The 23,920-nt window shown below is 40.6% G+C and overlaps 1 protein-coding gene across 4 annotated transcripts in view; it reads right to left on the reverse strand.

The window, feature by feature from the left end:
* TMCC3 (transmembrane and coiled-coil domain family 3) overlaps nucleotides 1-23,920 on the reverse strand; it is a 90,922-nt gene that overhangs the window by 37,541 nt on the left and 29,461 nt on the right. Inside the window, exon 1 of one of the 4 annotated variants that reach the window (XM_039703992.1) lies at nucleotides 15,502-15,611. The exons of 2 other annotated variants lie outside the window; for them this stretch is intronic. In XM_039703992.1, coding sequence (XP_039559926.1) covers nucleotides 15,502-15,504 — 3 coding nt within the window. In that variant the 5' untranslated portion in view covers nucleotides 15,505-15,611. Of the gene's footprint in view, nucleotides 1-7,350; nucleotides 7,599-15,501; nucleotides 15,612-23,920 lie in introns of those variants that run through there. One more of the 4 variants, XM_039703989.1, reaches the window with a different exon arrangement.

Raw genomic sequence — 23,920 nt, forward strand, 5'->3', positions numbered from 1 at the left:
TATTATATGCACTGGAATAACTTGGAATAAAGGGAGTGAATGCAGTAAAACCAGAGAAACCTGCTAAATCAACTTACCCTAACAAGGCTTCTCTTCTTGTAACAGTAATTCTTGTAGTCCAGCTTAAAGGCCACTTAGAAATTCCCTTATATTTAATAATCCCAGGACCCGAAAATCATGGCTCCTCACATTTCCTGTAAGCTGTGTTATTTGCTTTTTAGGTGGCAGAAGGCAATATCAGGTTTGATTTATTTAACAATGGAAGTCTTATACTTCCACTAGCTCTACTTAATGCTTTTTCTTACTTTATAAATCAACACCTGTTGTATACATAAACTAACTCCATAGCATTGCCATCTTCCCTGTCTTTAGAACATCAACTTTCATCATCATGCAAAGGCTTGCTTTAAACAGGAGGAGCAAGTCAATTAAAAAAATCTTATTTAGTGCTTGACAAGCCAATCATGTGTAGCCTTTTTGAAAGCCATACTTCTACCAAAAAGAAAAAAAATCACATGACATAGATAATTAGAGCATTTAGTTGCTGCAGTCCTTAGATGCACACAGTGGCTGCTCTTTTTATCACAGTTTTGCCAGGAAACTAAACAGGTTTCCATACATTTTTAGTCAAACTCTCTACAAGACCATTTATTTACAAAGCAAACATGTACCATTTATTTACAAAGCAAAAACAAAGTTAAAAACCAACCAACACCTGGTTGAAGCTAAAGGAGATTGCAATATCAAGTGGAAGCAACATCTCCCGTCCTGTAAAGAACAGTTGTTATACAGACAAGTTTCCATAAGTCTGTTCTAATTAATATCAGATGGGCTCCATAGGCCCCTGATGTTAATCAAAAGTTTCCAATTAATTCAGCACTACCTAAATAATATATTTATTTTAATTCAATAGAACAGTGTCAATTCTTTGCATCCCCAGCATAACTTCTTCATCCAGAGCTATCAAAACAAATATTTACAAAGGAAGGCAACTGTTAAGTAAGCTGTACACAAATAGGTAAAGCCAAGGAAAATATATCCACTATAGTAAACAGAGAATTATCAAGAATTGATACTAAATACTTTATATCAAAGGTCCATTGAAATACACTGTCCAATACAGAGGTAAGAAAATATTAGTACCAGTGGTTTCCAAAACTTCTGCCCTCTGGAATTTTATCCAGTTGCAACACCTAAACAGAACAATAATGAAGTGAGCAAGCTCCCAATATTAAGTTTTTCTGTAATTTTTTTGAAAACAAAAATCCTCATTTCAGCTTTCTACAGTAACAAATTCTTTAGAGGTGTTCTCACTTGCTGAGTGTCTGGTAGGATTCAAGACATTCCATACATAAATGGTCCCATATGCGAAGGCTTTAGATCAGCAGGTTAATTTTTGGCTTTGCATATTAATCCTCCCCGTTTCAGACTAAGGGAAGAACAGAAAACTTTCAGTAGTAAATACTGCAATGCTCTTTTGTAAAGTTTCTTCATAAGTGGAAAGGGAGAATTATGTTCCACCATTCCCCAGCACTACATAGAAATTCATCTCCCACACAAGTCTTTCCCAAAAATCATACTTACCGTGAAGGTGAAGCTGAAAGCCGCACACTTGATAATGTTCCCAAAAGAACCAAAATGGGACAATGTGCAGCCGGAGTCTTTTTAGTTAGGACAATATTAGATGTAAAATCCACCAAAACCTTGAAGGCTCAGTCTCTGTGCAGACCTAGATGGGTGGTGGTGCCTAGTGAAAGCCTTACCTATGTAGATGATGACAGTAAGCAAGGCAGGGATCTGGAGCTCTCATTCCCCAGCATCACTGCTGGCAACCTGACTGAAGAACAATTACACATCCTTCAAAAGGAAAGCAAAGGCTGGCAATTTTTCCCCAGTGACTTTTTTTTATACATATACCTAATATTTAAGAGGTGATAATTTCCCAGTCCTGTAAGCAACAGGATCAACCATCCACTGCAATGAGAATGGATCAACAGCACAGCAAAGGAAAGACTCTACAGACTTCAGAGACATGAATTTTCCTGGTGAAAATAAAAAAAAATGATTAAAGGCCTAAGATTCCAAACTTAAAATTAGTTTAAACCTTTATTAAAGGCCTAAGTATAGAGATTCCAAACTTAAAATTAGTTTAAACCTTAAAAAGAAGATGAATCCCCCATTCTACTTATTGTTTAAAACTGTCTTATTGGGTTAGGGAAAAAAATGGACTGGGAACACAACCTTTATAGCCTACAAGTCTACCAAAGAGGTTCACCTAGCAGAATCAGGGGAAGACAGCAATGCTAAACTAAGCTGTACAGAAACAACTTCCCTTTTGTTTCATTTGACCTAACATTGCCCTTTAGCTTTTAGGTGTATTTAACCCCAAAACTAAAGGAAAAAAACCAAACAAAAAAACAAAAAAAACAACTTTGGAAACTTCCTAATATTCCTTTCTGGCGCTAGGGAATAAAAAAGTAAGAAGTTTCTTAAACAGTTTTAAATGGACAAAATAATCAACAGTTTACTGTTTTAAATGAACAAACCAGGCTTTTCTTCAGTTCTAACAAGTCTAACTTGTCAGTCTTTCTGGGTTCATATTATAACTATGGTTTCTCTCTCTTATTTCCAGTTACCCTGGATCATGCAGGCTACCTTTTGACAGGTTTCACACATTTCTACTTACATTGTGGATTTAAAACCAAAGCTTAGAGGTTCTTAGAGGACAGCAAAACTGTCTCATGAAATTATTTTCATCTTATGTCCAAACTGGAGGGAACTGTGGGGGAAAGTGTGTATAAGGTCTTAGGGCACAAAATATTGGGAGGTTTGGTTACAGGTTACAAGAGCCAGAACAGGCGTGTCTTCCACAGTGATCTTTGTATTTAAAAGAACACCAGGAGATTAAATCTCCCCATCTCCTAAAACTCTGGGTGGAGTGGTTTTTTGTTTTGGTTAGACTTGGTGGGGTTTTGTTGTTTGATTTGTTTGCTTTGTTTGCTTTGGTGGAGTATTCTGTTTGGGGTTTTTATTTGTTTGTTTTTAATCCTTTTAGGTTCCTTTATGTCATTTCCTCCAAGCCTACTGAAGATTTTAGGAAATAAAGGGAATTCAAGGACAGATGATGAAAGTGATTAGAGGCTTAGAAAGACTCACATATGAGGAGGGATTATTAAAGTCTGCCTTGCCTATAGACAAGATCAGTGGGAGGGATCATAAGAGAGACATGGAAAATGAGAAGAGACATTCCACAGAATGCTTTTTCATCAGTAGAAAGGAAGTGAATTTCTGGGCCAATATATATATTTTTTTCTTTTTTAGTGCAAGCCTGTTATATGCGTGATCATGTAAGAAATAATAAAAAAACAACCACTGATTCTGCTGCTAGTCTTATTAAAGCTGAAAGAACAAGAAGCTTGAAATTAATTTCTCTAGTCATTATTCAACAAACCACACCTGTTCCAGGTAAGGTTTTTGCATTTGTTTCAAATAAAGGAAGGATTCTTGCAATTCTGTTTTCCACTAATAAAGAGAAAGTTCTGAATAGGCTCCAATGTGCAAGAAATCAATTGGGACTTTCCATGTCTCTCTCAAACACAGCTGGTACTTGCTAAAAGCAAGCAGACTTCTACATAGATTGCTGATGGGATACAGTTAAGGAATTTATGTGTTTTAGTTGTACTGGAAAAGGATTTTTTCCTCCAAAGCCATACATATAAATTTATTGTCTTGATGAAATGTGGAGGGTTCTTGTTCGGTAATGAGTAAGACATCAAGAGTGAAGAGCAATGTCCTGATCAACAGATTTAAAAAAAAAAAAAAAAGAGAGACAGCTTTAACAGACCCTTACAGAGCCTTGAAAGGCAGTCCTGACACAATGCTCTTGAAGCAAAAGTCATCACAGTGAGGCACAGGTTAGCATAGCCAGGCTAGTCTGAGCTTCAGGAATTGCAATTGCATAGACCTCTGCATGGACCTACTGATCAAGAAATACTGTGCAGCCAGAATCTGAACACCCTATTCCATTGTGGAATAGTCTTCCACAATGCTTGCTGCAAAATCAAGTCCCTTAAGAGAGCACTATGACACTTTTTAAACTATCCTGCCAGTTACATTCCAGCAATAGCAGTACTTTGTTCATGACAACCAAAAATGCATCTCCTGTTCCCAAACTGTTATACTTCATATCTTAGGTCCTGATTTTGAATGTTTTGCAAAGATTTCTATTAGAACTGTTGCAGGAATCAGCTAGTAGTGGATGCTGAGCACAGTGAAGCTGCAGCAGCTGGCATTAGCAGAGAGGACCGGAAACATTTTGCATGGCTGTATTGTCCACGGATTTCACCTGCACCATCAGAGCCATCTGCACTAATCCAGATTATAGCCACCAGATACTATTGGCAAGAAGAGGCAAGCAAAGTCTCCTAGAAGGGCACCCTTCCTAAATCTGGAGATGGATGATTTTCCAGAACTAAGGCAACTACATGGCTATAATCTATGCCCACCACATAAAAGCAGACTGTAAGGCACTAATTCCACTACATTTCATGTAATAGTGGTTTTATGCCCCACTCAGTACTGCCGTGCACAGCATAGCTGGACTCTTGTGATTCATCCAAGGAAGAGAACATCCAAGAAGAAAGAACAGCCTCTCCTTCAAAATATTTGGCCTCCAGCAGCAGGAGTGACTCTCCTAAGTTAAGAATGATCCAGCTATACTTCAGTAAAGTATTTCCTCTCGTTCAGCCACTGGGAATGTCACACAAAATGTGGCATATGGAGAATTATTAGCAGAACCCACAATATCTTATACTTCAAATGGCCTCAAAGAAGAAGGTATTGAGCAGACCTGCTACTATACACTGATGAAAATTTTTGCAGCAAAAATGTTTAAATACCCTCACACTCTACATTTATAAACTCTGAAGGCTATATTTATAGGAAATTGTTCCAGCACTTCTGCAAACTAAATTTAATGATGCCTTCCTACAGTATACACAACTGAAATTCTGGAACTGTCATTTTACCTGTCCAGTGAAAAGGTGTCACTTTCTTATATGGAAAATCCTCAGCTGGGCTTGGAAGACACGTGCAGTAACCTATAGACTGGAGAATTCCTTTAAAATCCACCCACCTAAAAACTGAACTCAGTAGCCTATGTTCTACAGACTAGGAGATCCAGCTTCTACTTTAACACCTCTCTTTTCCCCAAACTTTATTAAATGGATCTCACCTTACTTAGAACATGTCCTATCCTGCTACCAAATCCAGCTCCAAGGCATTCTTCACACAGCAAGCCTCCCATGTCTGTTCAGGCTCTTGAGAACCCCACCAGCAGCTCTGTATTGTTGTGTTCATGCACTGCATTATTCTTCTCCATCCATGTTTGAGAATGGCAGTTTTAACTTCAGCTGCTCTGATGATTTTTGTTCAGTCTCTAAATAAAAGCCAGCATTCTAATTTCTTGCTTTTTTCTACATAATACTGCCAGTTCTTGCTGCTCCAGTGTGTGACCATTTCTACTACTATGGCTAAGGTAGTAAGAGAAATTTTCAAGTTATCCAGGCAATTTACCCAGGAAAAATTCCAATTTGTCTGGACTAAGCCCAAACAGATTTAATACAAGGTCTTACCATCATCTGGAACATACAACATACTGCTACTATACCTAGCAATTATTTTACAAGTTCTGTGATATTTGACACAACTTGTAAAGCCCAAACCCTGGAGCATCACAATTGCATACAACTCTAAACTTGTATAGAGTTGTCTTTCCAGCCCCCATGGTCACAGGAAGGGAAGATGACACTAATTCTGACTAAAAGGAATCCAAAATCATGCAGAAGACCAATGCTAATATAAAATTGCCTTAAACATGAGGGGTTTTTTTAAATATCAATACACAAGTACAATAAACAAAACAGCATTAGCCACGATACTTTATACTTTTAAATAAATCAACTAGAATAGGGAGTAGAGTTTAACCTTTAAATATGCCAAAAATTATGAAGATATGGAACTTTTCTCCATGGCCACACTTAGGTAGGTAGTCACTATTCTTACAGCAAGATCAATGAAGGAGAAACTAATCAGTTCAACTTTCAACAGAGAAGAACAAAGGAAATGTATAACTGTTAACTCCAATAGTTAACTAGCATGTGCAACCACCTTACAGTGTGAAGAGCATTGTAGAATCCTGTAGTAATGCTACGGTGTATAGGGTTACCTATTTTTAAAGTATTTCATTATTCTGAAGCAATCTGAATCACACCATTTCCTTTTCATCACTGTGAATTAATGGGCAGGAGGGATGTAGAATACTGGTAATGTGCAGTACTTGAAAATATAACCCCCAAAACCTTTACCCCAGTCACCTCCCAGAAAAGATCTTGCCTCACAAAAAGTGGATCCTTACACTTCAAACCATAAAGTTCATTTGTTGTCAGACCCAAGATCTCGGCACAGAAAACAAAACAGAATTCCTGCCAATATTTCAAGTCAGCTAGAGCAACCTCGTTTTTCCTTTCCTGCAGTGCATGGGAAGGAAGGGCCACTTTTTACACGTCTTTGAGCTGAACATTTAGGTAAGAACTGTCAACTAAAAAGCAAAGTGCATTCATCAACAGAACACTTACCATAAAAGCCACTAAGTACATGAAAGGATCACAAGCTTTGCCTATGCATGTTTATGTTTATATATATATACCATATGGACAAAAAACAAAAATAAAGAAAGACGAACTTGCCAGGAGACTAAGAAAAGCTATTTCATAAAGCCATGCACCATGGATATAAAGTATATTCTTACTTTATCCATAGAACACACAGGTGCACTTTTTCTGTCAAGTTCCATTCCTGCCACAGCCTCTTAACTTCATAAAAGGAACCATAATAATTCTCTGCTGCCAGACACAATCACCTGCTCCAGAGTTTATTAAACAAACCTTGAGAAACAGAACGAAACCCCGGTATTCACCACTGTGATCGAGACAGAGTCACGGCATTAAATCATCGGCGCTGTTGACTCTGGTGAGTAAGTTCTTTATTACACTTGCACCCCTCTAGTTTCGATTGCGGGGATACCTCCAACATTGGTTTCTATGAAGTCAATATCCAGTTTCCCTTCATTTTCCTATACCGAAAAGCATCCAGAGCATGAACATGAAAGAATCACACAGGAAAAAACCTTCCCTTTAGATCGTCAGCCTAGCAAAAAAACCTTCCCTTTAGATCGTCAGCCTAGCAAACGCCGAGACCTCACGGGGACAGTGCCGCAGGTTGGCGGCTGCCTGTCAGAGCTCGGCACCCAAATCCCCCAGGCAGCCCCAGCGCCTGCTCTCCCCGCCTTACCCTGGTCTTGCGGCGCCGGTGCCGCTCGGGGTCCGAGTACGTCCTGTCCACGGCGAGCGCCGTGTCGCTGCCCGGCATGCCTGCGCGGGTTTGTGCTGCTGCCGCTCTGCCCCTGCACCTCGCCGGGCGCGGTGCCGCCCAAGCACCAGCCCCGCGGCCGCGGGACCCAGCGGGATCGGGAGCGGCAGCGGGATCGGGAGCGCCGGGCACGCCCCGCCCGCAGCCCCGCCCGGCACAGCCGGATCGGCCCCGCCGGATCGGCCCCGCGGCGCTCCGCGTCCCGCCGCACGGGTCCTGAGGGGCCGCGGCTGGGTGACCCCTCCTTCGGAAAAACAAGGACGCGTGAGGGGGGATGAAGGTGGGAGAGAGCTTAGCCAGAGGGACTGGGCCAGAAGTCCCTTCGTTTGTTTAATTTTCAAGGCCGTCCTGTCTGAGGGGACAGCCGGAGCTGGGACAGATGATCTCCCCGAGAAATGGCCGGACAGAGGGATGACAGATCCTCCTGCTGCCCGCCGCTGGTCTGGGTCCGATCCAGGTCTTGGAGGGAGTTACCATCAAGCAATCTCGACTTCCCTTAAAACAAACCTGAACCCTGTGGCTATAGTGAAACCTCACAAAGCACAGCATATCCTAAAGGCTCAAAAGTCCAAAGGGAACGGAAAGGAGTATTGTGTTGTCAGTTTTGGGCAGACTCACTTGTAAGGTTTTGGCTGCAGTAGCCTAAGGTACCCTGGACACAACTGAGCACTGCTGCTTGAAAGCCCTTCATACCTAGAAGTTTTCACAATAAAAGGTATCAACATTCTGTCAAACCAACTAAGTAATCAGGGCTTGCATTTTCCAAAGTGGTCAGTGGAGCACAGCAACCAATTCAGCCCCATTTTCTGCACATTACATGTGTGAGATAAATCCTTCAATATCCTGGCACAGGGGAGTTTCAAACCTTACTTCTGAATGCTCAAGGAAAACTTGTTTTCCAGGGCATGTGTATGCCAATGCACTTAAATTCCTAAGAGTTGAGTGGAGCTTCTGACTGATCTTCACATTTATCTTCAGACTTTCTACACTGAGGAATGCATTTAAGTGACACTTAACACATTTTAACCCACTGAAAAGTGCAAGTAAAATACTGCTTTATAATCAGTAAGTAGTAGAGGAAATGTATTTCTTTTCCTTTCTGAAATAAACAGACTTGTTGAGTTACCACCTCTAATTATTACACAAGTAAATCTGGAGTTCCTTCAGGCCACCTCCCTTTCAGGAGTAGCAGGACTTCACCTTTTAGGTACACTTGCTCTCATGCTCATGCACAAGTCACACTGCTATTTTTTCTCTAGCTGGAGACAGCAACAGTCCCAAGGCATGTGGGTATATAAACATACTTAAACATCAACATAGTTAACTACCCTAGGAGGACCTTGCAGCTTTAAAAAATATTTCCCTGTTGCCGTTTGTTTTATTGGAATCATATGTTCCAACATAACAGTACTGTCAGAGGTTAATTATCTGACATGAGGACCTCAATAGTCTTTTAAAGTAATGAGGTCTTCATAAATGAAAGACCTGGAATTCTAAAATAAAAAGAAATACAAGACCTCACCTTCTTGGCACGTGTTTCAACTTCAACTCTAACACCAGTTTTAACAAAGTTATCCCAAAGTAAACAATGAGTGGGTTTACTAAAGGAAGCACTATTTTCTTAATGCGGTATTCAAAGTACCAAACTAACACTAGATACTGCACACAGATGGTGACTTGCCACCCTTCCTATGCTTCTTATGAAGCTGAATGAGTTAGCTGAAGTTAAAAGGCTGCTGGGAAAAAAAACAACAACCAAACCAAAAAAGCCAAACCAAAACAAAACAAAACAAAAAAAAAAAAAAAAAAACACAAAAAAAAAAAAAAAAAAAAAAACCAAAAAAAAACCAACAAAAAAAAAACACCAAAAAAACCGCCCCAGAAATGGAAACTGTTTTTTCAGTCCTTCAGCTCAGACATGAACATTAATTCATGTGCCAGAGGGTGGGGAACTCTGGAGGTAAAGGTGAGTAAAAAATTAAATAGGCAAATTTTGTGGGGCTTGGGGTTTGCACTGAAGTAATAATTGCACATTTCCAAACAGGAATGTGTGGTTTTCAGGACCTAGGATGAAACACCCTTATTTCCTCAGAAACTTTCAGGGTTTTTTTAAAGACTTGCCAGATGTAGTTGATCAAAGCGTAAAAAGGGTAAGCAGTTGGAATAGGGACACATAAAACACTGCAACTGCTTGATGTTTTAGTAATAGAAGGCTTATTATAAATCATACTTTATTCAAAAGTTTAAGAGTTTTATTTACATACCAGCCCTATTTAAATAGTACCAGCAGACTAGCCACAAAATGTCGAAACTTCTCTTCAAGATAAAAAGAGGCAGGAATATGCAATATATGTTTAGAGGTAGTATCAACATACATACTACTATATTTACAAAGAAAGCTCTGTCCTGACGTAGCCTCTGACAACACAATCTAGCTGGTCTCGTAAGACCCTAGTGTTGCATTAGTCACACCTTCCAACCAAGCCTGTGGATCTGTTGCTTGGGCACTGCTCTCAAGGGTGCACACCAGGAACAACAGCTCCCAGCTCCTGCGCCAGCAGGGGAAGCCCTGGAACTGGGCATTCCTGGAGGAGCTGTGACCACAGGACAGCAGGCCAGTCAATTGGGAACAACTGATGCACACAGCAGAAAGTTATAGTGGAGGAGAAACAGCTGCTTGGGTGGAGGCATCTGTCCCATGGGCCAGGAGAGTCCTTCCACACAAGCTGAATTAGGAGCCACTGTAATTTTGACAGTATCTGCAAGTGCCACATCTCAAGAAATTGTTCTTTTCGTTTGTTGGACCTAAATGATGTGTCTTCAGAATTTATGCCAATTCACCAATTCTGTGGTGCAATGCAATTCTCTGACCAAAGGCTGCTCTTTTCCCCCTTTATCTTTCCTTCTCACACACGGGCCACTAGGTCCTTCCTGAGCTGGAGCAGGAGCAGGTTCTTTTCTTATGGCACATTTGCAGAATGCATTTCCTTTGGCTTGGCTAAACAGAAACCACCTGCCCTCCTCTAGCACACACAGCTGGTTTGTACAGCTCTCCCTCCTTACTCCAAAGCAGAGACGTGACGCCCTGAATGTGGCAGAATACTGCACAGTACAGTACTACTGACAGCTTCACTGGGTACTTCTCTCACTCTTATTTTCAAAAGCCCACAGAGTTTAAATAAATGTTCTTCCCACACACTGCACCTGCTCTCTACTGAACCTTAACTCCACTAAAGCAAATTCTTCCAGACAGTGGTAGGAGCATGAGGCTGGACTCACAGTGACATAGATGGAAATGGTAGTCCGTGGATTCATTCTCTTATCCTTTGTTCTTCTCAGAAAGTATTTTAAACATTAATTTCTATGGCTTAAATTAATGATAAAATGTTAAATCATTCCAGCTGTCCATTCTGCCAATTTTAAACCTCAAATACCTCAAAATCCCTCACTGAGTGCCCAGCAGTCAGTGCCCATCCTTTTCCAGTCCTTTCCCTCACTTCAGCATGCTGGCTTGATCCACAATGCTTAACTCTTGATATTTACATTATTTTGCCTACCTTATTAAGTGACCTTTCAAAGAGTGATGCCTATTAGGAACAGAAGACCTAGTAAAGACTTATGATCACTGTACAAGAGTATTCACTACTGTATTTGTTTTTCAGAGGGACAGACATCGATATTGCAGTTGCCTGTATTGCCATGTTTTAGGAAAATCAAATCTCTGGAGGTGCAGCAGAGGCACTGTCCAAAGGAGGCCTGTCAGCTGGAGCCTGAGCTTCTCAAGATGATTCCTGTCTCACTCTTCAGAAACTGCATCTTTGCCATCCATTTTTTGCCCCATGACTATGTGTAATGCTTGCACAGCAGACACACCACTCCCACCTACAAGCCAAAAATTTTCCATACTGACTTATGCATAGGCCATGGAGGGAACAGAAATGCCAGTGCACTTTTGGGATTTCCTAATAAAACCCAACTCCCACACAATACAATCTCCTAGATGGTGTAACACACACACACCCTGGGAAGTAGCAAAAAAACCCCAAACAGATCTTTATAGAGATGGAAAACATGGAAACTCTTTCATTTGGAGGTTAGCTCAAGGTTTGGCCCCATTCTCTTTCCAGTTTTATCCTGAATCTAGGTCTTGGCAATTTACTTTAATTCTTTGGACTTCTACTACCCTATCTGTAAAAGGAGAAGGATGGCACACCTTTCTCATGTGGAGAACCTTGAACTCCTCAAGAATTAAAAGCGCTATTATTGAATGTTGTGTTCTGATGTTCATGAGGAGAAATTAAATATCTGATGTCAAAGCTATGTTGGCAAAGGTACAATCAGGAAGAAGACAAAGATCCCTTTTCCCACAACAGTAACATCTGTACTCTAAACAGGATACTGGGGCTTCTTTTGAGAGACTTTTTAACTTGTCCTCCAAATATTTTTCCAAAAGCTTTCATCAACCAGCCTCCAGGGAAAGGGTCTACGTGAAAAGAGACTGTTAGTCATTTCCAAGTCTGAGGTCAAGTGGGACAGTGCTGAGTGGCATTGGTCTCGCAGTTAGCCCTGAGTGCACTGCCACAGTTCTCAGTTCCTCTGCCAAAGCATGAGCCTTTCACACTCACAGCAAAGGAGACACTCTTCTTGTTTGTACCCAGCACAAACTACCATGGGTTCACACTAAGACTTGTAGATTGTATTGCCAAGCTCTGACAAGCATTCACAAGATGTTGATAAACTTTCAGATATCAAACTAAAATTTTAAATTAACCCCTCTCCTCCTGTCCTCTCCTGATTAAGAAATGTTTTATGTGCTTTCACAATAGAATGGCTCTGGCCACTTTGTGAGTATTCATTTCTACATAGCAAGGAACTGCAAAACAAAGGCTTTCATATATTGGTGAGATGCATTTATAGGGAGTGAAGCATAGAGGAAACAAGTGAAAAATTCCAATTCAGGGCAACAGAAGTTCTCCTTCTTTTTCCTTTCTCCTGCATGCTATTGCGTGTCCCTTGCTGTGTGATGAGAGGCAATTTCAAGGCTTTTCCTCATTCTCATACAACCTAGGAAAATTCAGCTACATAATTCCTCACTGCTGCTGCTGAGTGACAGCGATAGTGCAAACAGTACCTACTGGATGGTGGCAGTGTTTTGCATTTCAAATGCCATGAATAAGAGCCACCTTTGTAGCAGACTGAAATGCCAACTGTTCTGTATACCCAAGAACTCGCCTGGAGCCCAGCTATTTACATTAAAGATAGTCCATGTTGCAGAGACAAGTAGAGAATTCTCCCTCTAGCAACGTGAATGGTTGCTGCTCATCAGCCTACAAATTTTCTTCTGCCTCATAGTATGTGATTTGTGGCTGCCTGAGAATGAATGTATGCAGCCTCTTAGTCCCAAATCAGCCACTTCGACATTGTCACAAGGCATGCAGGATGAACAGCTGCAGCCTGCTGGCACATAAAGGTGTACCCCCTTCCAAAACACAAATATGAACTTGCATCCAAACCATTCAGGCTGTTGCCAGAAGACAACCAGCCTGAATCTCCTATTACTTCATATTCTGGTGGTTATATCAGGGCAACATTTTATCTCAAGTTAAAGCAAGCACACTAGACATAACCCATGAGCACAAGAATTGCTCTTGGAATGTGCCAGCCTAACCCACTCTGTGAGCAGCAGCGCCTGCAGTCCCTCTGAGGTGGCATGCAGCTGGGGAGCTGACATCTGAGCTCCTAAAGGCTCTGTAAGTTAATACACTGCAGCTTTCACTCTGCTGCTCTGTGGCCATAGCTGCACAGAATCCCAGCTCAGTTTGTGGCTGAGGGCTGCACACAGAGATAGCAGACGGTGCTGGATAGGAAGCTGTCAATTTTTATTCATCTGTGAAGTACATTTCATGGTGGTGACTCTGTATGTTATGTCATGCTAAATGTGTGACATCAATTATTTCCATATGAATCGACAATGTCAAATGCAGAATTAGAACTCGCTTGCCAGTCAACCAGAAAACACAGATAGGTTATGAGAGGACAGAAAAATTAATGATTATCCATGTAATCCTACACCTTGTCCTGGTGAGAGTTGTTACAACATAGCCCTTTGAGTTTTATTACAGTGACTCTCTATCTACAGAGATGCAAGTTACAGGGACATGAAGTTCAAGTTCCCTCACGAATGTAAAAGATGATCACCTACAATTAAGCTAATTGTGAAAATTTTCCAAGTGCCTGATTTTAACAAATATTTTAAAGGCAAGAAATTGCAAACAAAAAACTCCAGAGCATTGCATAGATATTTCTATTATGCTAAGTACATGGGTATCAACCATCTTTCATAAGTATCCAGCAACACACCCCCTTTACATATCATACGTCAAGAAGCCACTTCTGGGTTATTACTATATAATTTTAAACAAATACATGTGTTTTAAAAACACTATTCATAATGATTCTTTGGGGCTTTTAAAATCATGATTTAGTAAGTCATTAATCATTAAAAATTTGGGGAACAGTCTTTGACAAATTGAAGTCTTCTGCTTTATTTTTATACAACCAATTAATTATATGAGATATCACACAGTACATCTTCTTATCTTTGGGACCTCAGGTGAGCAAGAATATATAAGCAGCAGCTTATTCTGCACTGTTTTTGGAAGCTGTATCAACACAGTAGAGTCCTAGTATTTTAGGGGGAGTTCCCCCTGAACTTCCATTGCTGGAAAACATTACAGCATGAGATCACTAGAGAATTGAACAGCAAAGACACCACACCTCCCAATAAAAATTCCTATTCTGCTATATAGCAATGCAATTTTCTGAAACAAAATTAATGTCTTTACCCCATGCATAACTCTAACCAATCTTTTCTTACTAGAAGTATATGTATGAAGGGTAGGATTTATTTTTCTTTACCAATACAGCTATGTCTATGAAGCATTTTATACATAAATCAATCCTAAGCAAACAAAAGCAAAAAGAACCTCAATGTCCACAGCCACCTGACAGGACAGGAGACAATACCTTGCAGCAGACAGGCTGCTGTGGAATAAACTGAAACCCTCTTCCCTTTCAGTGCCCACTAATATACTCATCATCAGCTGGCCTCAAGTATTACTGACAATTGAAGCTTCTTGCCTTAAAAAAACCCAAAGAAAAAAACAGTTTTGGCAGCTGGGTTTAGGTTGGTCTGATATGGGGAGTTGCAAAGTAGTTGCCTCTGCTTGAGCTACAAGTAGCTCCCCACATTTGTTTTGTAACCATCTCAGGCTCACAATTTTACAGACATCAGAATTTTCAAGCCCACAGTATAAAGGCATGATGTTATCAACAAGAATCTCAGAGACAAACAGTTAAATATAAAAAGAGAGGAAAAAACTATTATAGTTATAGGCCTACCAGTATTCTTTTACAAGGTTCCCTTAAATTTGTGTTTGTGTGTATATATCTCACACATATACACAACTTTATCAACAACTTGAAGTATTGTAAGGGGAGAAATTTAATGTTCCAGCTTGTTCATTGTGCTAATACTGATTACTTCATGTAGGTTTTGAAACACTTGTAAATTAGGAGTCTCAGAAGAAAGTATTGGTGCAATATATAAATTAATAGCAGTATAAAGACCATAAAAGCCACAAGGCATATATCAATAGTAATTAAAATTTCTAGTGCGCAAGCACACAGAAGTTACAACAAAGTAACACAGCCAAGAAGAAGTCCTATTGCATAACTTAAGACAAAAGAAAAAAGTGGTATCACAAATGCATGGGACCTGACAGATTCTACTTTGCAAGTCTGACCCTTACCAATTCCAACGATTTTCAGCATTTCAATCACAGAGGTCTGATACAACTACAAAACAACAGAGTGTATTCTTCATTTACACTCACCAAAATCTGTCATTTCTTACAATGAAAGGTTGTAATTTCTCTAAACAGTATATTTTCTCACACTTTCTGTCCTTTGAGATATCAGATCATAAACCTTACCCAGTTTGAAAACTAACAGGAAAATGTCAGTAAAAACTATTTTTCATTTCTACCACAAGTTTTCACAAAAATATCCTACCATTTTTCAGTAGTTCTTTTCGTTATGCTGAACCTCCAGGCATGGCTTGAGGATTTGCTTGAGCTGAAAGGCTAAGGTTCTGCCTTAGCTGGTGAGCAAAGCCGTGCTGGTGCCACGCCTGTAGCCCTGCCGAGAGCACAGCCAGCTCCAGCCAGCAGGAGCAAAAGGGTGCTCTCCACACACGCCCCTTTTTTTAAGATGAAGGATGATCCCAGTTCCAGGTAGGGCCTCCCCACCACAGCCACCAGCTGACTTCAGTGTCCTTGAATTTATGGGCATGGGATGGTATCCAAGACCTCAGAGCCATAAAAAGAAATGGCTGGTTGGTGATATCAGTGTGGAAGCAGCCCATGCAAGCTGTCCACAGGCAGTAACTTGGGCAGAGGAGTATGCAGACTATGTACTTAAGCTGCAACAAAAACCACTGACTGCTTGGATAACACAGCTTCAGTTAATATGAAGAACTGATGGCTAGTAGCCTGTAATGCTACATGTATGTATTATCAGGGCAGAGAGATGTACCTTTAATGCCTGTGTTTAGTCTAGAATCTTATCCTTTAAAGCTGGCTTGTAATTTAGATTCCACAATAGTGGGCTGCTCTGAGAGCTGGTGCAGGTGAGAGCTATTTCTGTCAAAACAAAATAAATTATAACATTGGAAAATACATGGTTTTATTAGCTCCCTCATCTTCTACTGGCACATCTACTCAAGCTGTTGTGTTGACTCAGGAAAGTGGGCAGGGAATCATGCCTGGGGGCAGAAGGCAGAACATAGCAGACGTCAGAAATAAAAAAAGCAAATCATGCATTGCATTCTTAGCTGACAAAGATTTAATTGTGTCATAGCACATAGGGTACAAGTGTATCCAAAGACTCTTAATGTAAAAGACAGAGAGTCAAATCTTAAGTCACCTATTACTTATGAAAATTTGTAAAATGATGGGCACCCCAAAATGAACTATTTTCCTCTTTTATTTTTTTTCTAATAGAACTTCAATAACAGCTTGAATCAGTTAGGCTTTGGAAAAATAACAAACAACTTCATCCAAGCAAAAACCTAGCAGAAAGTTTCAGTATGAATTTTCTGGTAGAGCTGAGATCAGCAGTTATAGCTGAATATCATAATACCAGCTGCTGAAACTAAGATGAGGGAAAGATGAAAACCAGCAGATCTGCTTGAAGGACTGAAAATGCAAATGTGGCATTAAAACATCTGTGGAGATAAAGCACCATGCATAAACAATCATCTGGTTTTCAAGAAAAGAAAAAAAAAAAAACTTTCTATATAACTAAATAGCTGACCCAGCAGAAATATGCTCATCTTCTCCAAGAATGAGTCATCTCCAGAAGACGTTTCACTAAATCTCTACAAACTTTCCCCTTTGAAAGGGGAAAGTTTGCTACTGCTAAATTTCCTTTCATTATCTGGACTTCATATGGTCAGTTTCCAAAACTATAATGTATTTATTTTTCTAAGGCATCCAATAGCATGAAGTGAGGGTACATGTATACACAACTCAGCTTCATTGATGGAGAAAACAAGTAGATCAGTTCAACTAAATCAGCAGGGAATTCTTGCATTCCTCTGTAGTGAACGGGAACAGTAGCAAATAAACATTAAAAAGCTAAACAATGTCCCTAAGCATTTAAACAGCTTGAAGTGAATAATCTTCTTAAGATGAGAATAAAAACAAACAAATGTTCAGTTACTCTCAGCATGACATCTTTAGCCATCTATCAAAACCTACAAAAATTAAAACCAGAAGAGATTAACTGACCCCAGATCATCAGGTTTTCTCCCCACAAGGTGTGTTCTGTATTTGCAGGTAGCTTTTTACACCCTCTTTGCAAAGAGCTGAACTCGCTTCAGCTTTCATTGTTTTCATTGTGACAAACCTTTTTTTGACTTGATTCCCCCAGAACTTCTTGACATAACCCTCCTGACCCTGTTGTCAGTGCGGTGGTAACAATGACAAGGTCACAGGTGCCATCTCCATATGGGCCATCCACTTAAGAGCTGGACTAGATGAGCCTTGTGGCTCCCTTCCAACTCAGAACATTCTGTGATTTTGTTTCCTTTTGTAACTTCTAGACATGCATGCATACAAACATTGTGTCAGCAAATACAGGACACGAGCATCTTCCACTCTCCTAGTTTCCCAATATTCCTCAGCAGTTGTGAATGACACTTCAGCAAACAAATCCCTTCATGCCAATCATCAACAATCTCATAAACATCCTCATATTGTCCTGCAAAATCAGAAAGAAGAATAACACTAGACAGAAAACTTTGAGGTTAAAAATATACTGCTCAAGCTCCCTTCTCTTTGTTCATTAGATATTCTGCAGACGTGCATATGTATAAACACACATTATTAATTTATGCCTCCCCAGTGCTTACAGCATTTCCTAGGTACAGCAAGCAGGGGGAATACCCATGGTGGGCAGGGGGAATACCCACATCATGCAGCCCTCACTTCAGTCCTCCAAAAGGCTGAGCAGTTGTTGGCTGGGTACTCCGTTGGATGGACAGTAAAACAGGGCAGTGGGAAGAGACCAGAGAGTTCCTTTGAGAAAGGATGTACCAATCTTGGTACATTTCTACCCCAAAAAGAAAAAAGTAAGTGAACTTGTTATGCTTGTTACAGGTTGATTGGAGAGATTTTTGAGCTGATTTTTAGTAATGAATTCTTGCAAAAGATTTTTTAAATGTCATGAAGTTGTGATAAACCTTTAGATTTTTGTGAACATTATCAATTTTCAACAACTAAGGACACTTTGAAATCATTTCTGGTATGGTCAATGGGTTTCAATTCTGTAAATTGTGGGTAGGCATTAAAGCAAGGAAAAAACAGTCTGATAATTGGAATGAGCAAGTGCTTCTCATGCTCTGCAGAACCATGCAAAGCAGTCACAGCATTGGTGTCTCTAGTTTACTACAGTCCTCCTGCAGATGTACATTAAAATCCTGTTTTCATCCACTAGTAAATTTGAAATGTTTTTCACTACAAGTTCTGTGACACTTGGATACTTTAGAATGTTAGATATGGAGCTCTCAGTTACACTTACTTGTGTGTATCAAGCTAGAATTTATATACATAAATTATATGTGAATATATAAACACACCAATACATATACAGATGGCTACATACAAAATAAAGAATATGCAGTAGCATCATCAGTTATTGAATTAGAAATATGAAGTCTTGCAGTTTTAAGACTGAGCAGATGATAGGCTTAACTGAGCTGCAAGCTAGCAGGAGCACTTCTATCAGAACTGTGTCTCAGGAGGAGGGAAGAAATACATAATTTGTTCTAGCTGGCTTTCCCTAATTCCATTTAGTAGGATTTAATTGAATAAGTGCAGAAAATCTTCCTAAGGTTTATATCCATGACGACAGTTTGTTCTCTGTAAGAAATTTCAGAAATATCTCTCTAGGTTTCTGTACGTATGTTATCTTCCTGAATCAAATTTAACAACAGTAATTAAACTGATTCTGATCATCTAGGATTTGATCAGCATATAGTGCTGCTGCTTTGACAAGTGGTGATTTCTACCCCTGACACATCACAATTTAGTTAGACCTTTTAGATCATGCTGTCAGTACTGGTCAGCATCAGTCTCTGAAGCAGCTAATGTAGAACTTACCACATAGGTGAGATACCTCCTGCAATGGACACTCAGGACCAAATTTCATGTAGATTTGCAAAGACACCGATGCATTAATGCAAGTATTGAATTACAGAATGGGTAAGATTGGATGGAACCACTGGAAGTCATCTAATCCATCCTCCCTGTTCAACCAGGGTCCTCTAGAGCACATTACTCATGATTGTATTGAAATGGCTTCTGAGTATCTCCATGGAAGGAGACTCCACAGCCTCTCTGGGAGGCCTGTTCCAGTGCCCAGTCACATGCACAGTGAAGAAGTTCTTCCTCGTGTTCAGCTGGGATTTCCTGTGCATCAGTTTCTGCCTATTACCTCTTGTCCTATTGTTTGGCACACCAAGAAGAGTCTGGCTCCATCCTCTTGACACCCTCCCTTCAGACACTGAAGAATCTGATGATTTTCTCAGATCATGTGGCACAAGGGTAGAACATGGAAACTATTTTCGAGAATTTAGGAATGTGCATGTTGATTAGGTCATTGATTTAACTTATGGCCAATGGCTCTTCCATAAGGTTATTTCAAAGGCACACCGATATTTTACTAAATTATCCATCACTCAGGGCTATAATACAAGCACTATTTGTTAAATCTTAACTTTTCCAGGATAAACTACTTGGTCTTTTCACTTCATTTTTAATGTGTCTTTCCGCAAGAGAGATCTGGAGAGTATCAGGGTGAGGCACTAGCAAAACAACAGAGAAAAATCCACCAGAATTAACTTTCAGACATGGTCCCAGTACTAACATGATAAACAGGGCATTTGAAAGGCCTACCTCCTGCTGCAAACTTTTATTAACATTCACCCTCAATCTTTCTACACCCTTGGATTTTGTGGTTTACTTTAAAGATTTGAAACATATATGGATCTTTCAAATAAAGCCTGAAGGATATTTTTTATTATATATATAAATTCATTGAAGCAGTGGGGTTTTAATATAACCTAAACAAATGCAGCTAAGTGATACTGCTAAGCATGTCCACAATCATACCTTCAGAGCAGAAACTCTTGGGCAGTGTGCTGGCCTCCATACCACCACCAGCTATATTGTCATGTGTTTTTGCACTGTCAGAACAGAATGGATTTCACTCCCCAGACAATTTACAACTAATCTCATTTCTGTCAACTTCACTAAAAGATGGAAGACAGCAAATAGATGCCTGAGACAGCTGAATTTGAAATAAATTCCAAGAAAGATAGGTGTTGTTAACTGGACTCCTCTGCTGAAGGCTGATGCCTCAGCTGTGTGTACTGATGGAAATTCTTGTCAGCCCAGATTGGTTTTGGCCTTGCTATGTCATTTAAATATTATAAGAATAATAGCAATGGGGTTATTTCGTGGCAGCAGTCAGTTTTAGAGGGAACTTAATAGCATGTGGGCACTGAGAAAGTTATAACTGATGCTGAACATGGGAACTAAGCTAAGCAATCTGCTGTGTAGGTGATACTGCAAGACACACAAAAGCTTGCCTGAAATAATCCACCCCAGGTGTTGGCATGCTGTAAAGATCCCATATTTTAAGTTTGCTCTGAGATGAAAAGACTCAATGTAAACAATCTGCTTATATTTGTAAAAACGTATTTCTCGATGTATATCAATCATCAGAAGCCTAAAAAATTAAAACCAGTGTATAGTGCAAATTTTGGCTACAGTGCTATGCTTTTTTATCCCAGGCAAGGGACAGCAAACTTTCAGTTTGATATGGCTACATTTGCTCTGGAGTTACACATCTTTCTGCTAGCAAGAGCAGAACATGAGGGGGCTGGGGTGGCAGATCTCATCTACCATGTACTCAGGGAATTGACCTGCAGGTGTACATCCTGCTTTGTCCACTCATGGAGTGGGTGAAAACTCTGCTGAGAGACATTGTTGCCTCCACTGATATGATAAATTTTTAAGCAGTTTTTATCTGTTTAAATCTGCTTGCAGACTTATTTTCTAACACCAGCTACCTTGGATATAGGCCCAGCAAGAACTGCTTTACACCAGCTCATCTCAGGGGGAAAAAAGATGCACCACAGGTTGCTCCACAATACTGCTGCTATGTTTTTCAACCTTTTTCACATTATAGGACCCCAGGGACTGTCATAGAAAGCTACCTGGGCACATACAGTTTGGTGACGCTTCTCCAGGTGCATTTGGACAAAATGGACACAGGGATGGTGACAGAACTCAGCTCTGCATCTGAGACTTCCTTGGAAGCCTTTATACAAAAGCAGAGATGAATCCTACGTAAGCACCTGACAGACAAAATAGGAGAGCATGTGGTATTTGGCATCTGCTTTTGTGCATGGGGGAACAAGAAAGGAAAAAGGGATCTAAAACACTTTTCTGCTTCACAGGCAGCCTCCTGAAATAGCTGCTACCTTCACCTTCATCTACACTTCCCAACAATGAAAATAAAATGCATAGCAACAGGAAAGGAACTCTTCAGTGACCTTTCCAAGCAACAGGAGTATGCATGAAGACTGTACTATGCCTTAAATTTTTATTTAACTTGAAATATCTGTGTAGCCTGCAACAGGTCATTTACCTCACAAAAATCTCAAATCCCTTTAAAGCTAAAGACATTAATAAAACCATGAACCAGAAACCCATTCTACTGGTTTTTTGTTTACATTAGCTTCCATTGCTGCAAACATGTTTTTCTTCTGGAAGACTATTTTTAACACGTCTTGTACAATCATCTGGAAGTATGGGGGGGAGAAAGTGATATGCAATAGCACAGAGGAGGCAGCAACAGTATGGGAAAAGCAAGAGAAGAGAGAAGGAAAACTCGAGCAGTGGCTCTATGCTTGCATTCCTCAGAGCAAAAAGTGAAGTGCACAACCATTGCTGTTTTGAGCTCCCTGGGCTGCTGAGAGGAGCCCATGAGACATGGCAGCAGCCCGTGGCACACACAGCGTGGATGTGCAGCAGCACTGAGGGTGACTTTTGGCTGTCCTGCAGAGGGGGCAGCTCTGGGGGTGGCAGTGGGGCAGCACAGGGCGCACACAGGGGCTGCAGGCTCCATCAGCCGGGCAGTGCCAGATCCGGAGGATGTGTCAGATGGGGAGGTGCTAACTGAGTGGCCGTGTCACAGGCTGGTCAGCTCTGCCAGGGGACTGTGCCATCCTTCCCAATGCACACGGGCACTCGGGGGCTGCAGGCTCCATCAGGATGTGTCAGATGGGAAGGTGCTAACTGAGTGGCCATGTCACAGGCTGGTCAGCTCTGCCAGGGGACTGTGCCATCCTTCCCAACAGCTGCAACATAATCTCCTGATCCTTCCCTTGGATGACCTGGGGCACGGCAGAAGACAGAAGCCTGTCATGGAGAAAGCTTGAGGCAACACCTCCTAGTGTGCTTGTCCTGGGCCCAGTGCCCACCACAGCCCAGGAAGAACCATCTCTCAGAGCTGCAGGACAAGTTGGAATGTGGCAGCACAGCAAACACACAAGTCTATAACTTGCTGAAAGATGTTTTGATGTCTCCTATGAACTCTCTGTCCACCACAGCCCAGGAAGAACCACCTCTCTGAGAGCTGCAGAACAAGTTGGAATGTGGCAGCACAGCAAACCCACAAGTCTATAACTTGCTGAAAGATGTTTTGATGTCTCCTATGAACTCTCTGTATGATCAGCCCATGCTGTAAAACACAAGGAGTTTTGAGAACATCACTGCTGGCCTGTAAACCATTTATCTACATTGTGCAGCACAATTCACACAGGTTGGGGGGCACCCAGGTTCCTCAGCAGTTGCGTAATCTGTGTAATTCAGTCAAGATTTTAAACTGTCTCATGACCTTTTAAAGTCATGATATAAAAACCCCATAAACACCATAGCACAGATCTGAAGCATGCACATACACACAGAAAGGTCAGCCTCAACTTCTAAATAACCCAGTAATTCCTTGCTCAGCAATGACAGCAAAGGCAGTGTTTTTAAGACTCTCCCTATTTTATTACTTCAACAAGGTAATTAAGGACAGCTGAGGTCATAGTTCTATAACTGAGTTTGAACCCTGACAACAGAAACTGGTGTCTGATTGGTTCACAGTAAGGTTTTTAACCTCATTTCCACCCACCACTACTGTTATTAAATTCCTCTTATGTGTGCTGGATGCTCATTTTTCTTAACCTTTGCTGTGGTTCCTTCACAAGACTGAACTCTAAGTCTGCCAAGAAAGAAGGCCTATGGTACAAGGTAGCTCAGATAATTTAGGATCAAAAATTAAATTAAAGACCTACAGGCTTAGTCTTTGCTAGATTTTTCCTTACGTGACTACTGAATTCCACTACCATAGAAGTTTTCTTGAAGGCCTGGACTATTTCAGGCTGCAGAACAAAAATAACTCAAAAGACAGGGATGAAATTTATGGAGGACAACAACATGCTAACCTTACAGAACAACATGTCTACTCAGGTACAGTGAATCACAGCATGAGAAATCAGAGATGTGCTTGAAATGGACTTTCTTTTACTATCACCTGGGTAACAATACCAACAGATATGGAATTTTGGGGTTTGGCTACTGGGATGACTAATGCCAATAGATCAGAGCAGCAAAGTAGGTCACAGAGTCCCCACCTCACCTGCTGCTCCCGGAGTCACAACAGGCTGACTCACTTTTACTTTGATTTCACATGTTAGTTTGGCACTTGGAACTATTTCATTATTTTAAATAACTCTCTTACATTTTACACAGAGTTTATTTTTCCAACATTTTAGTCTGTGGATTCAGGTGCACAACAAATGGTCCCTGGATTT

The sequence above is a fragment of the Passer montanus genome, unplaced genomic scaffold (assembly GCF_014805655.1).
Source record: "Passer montanus isolate IOZ18808 unplaced genomic scaffold, ASM1480565v1 scaffold17, whole genome shotgun sequence".
In the NCBI taxonomy this organism is placed as follows: Eukaryota; Metazoa; Chordata; class Aves; order Passeriformes; family Passeridae; genus Passer; species Passer montanus.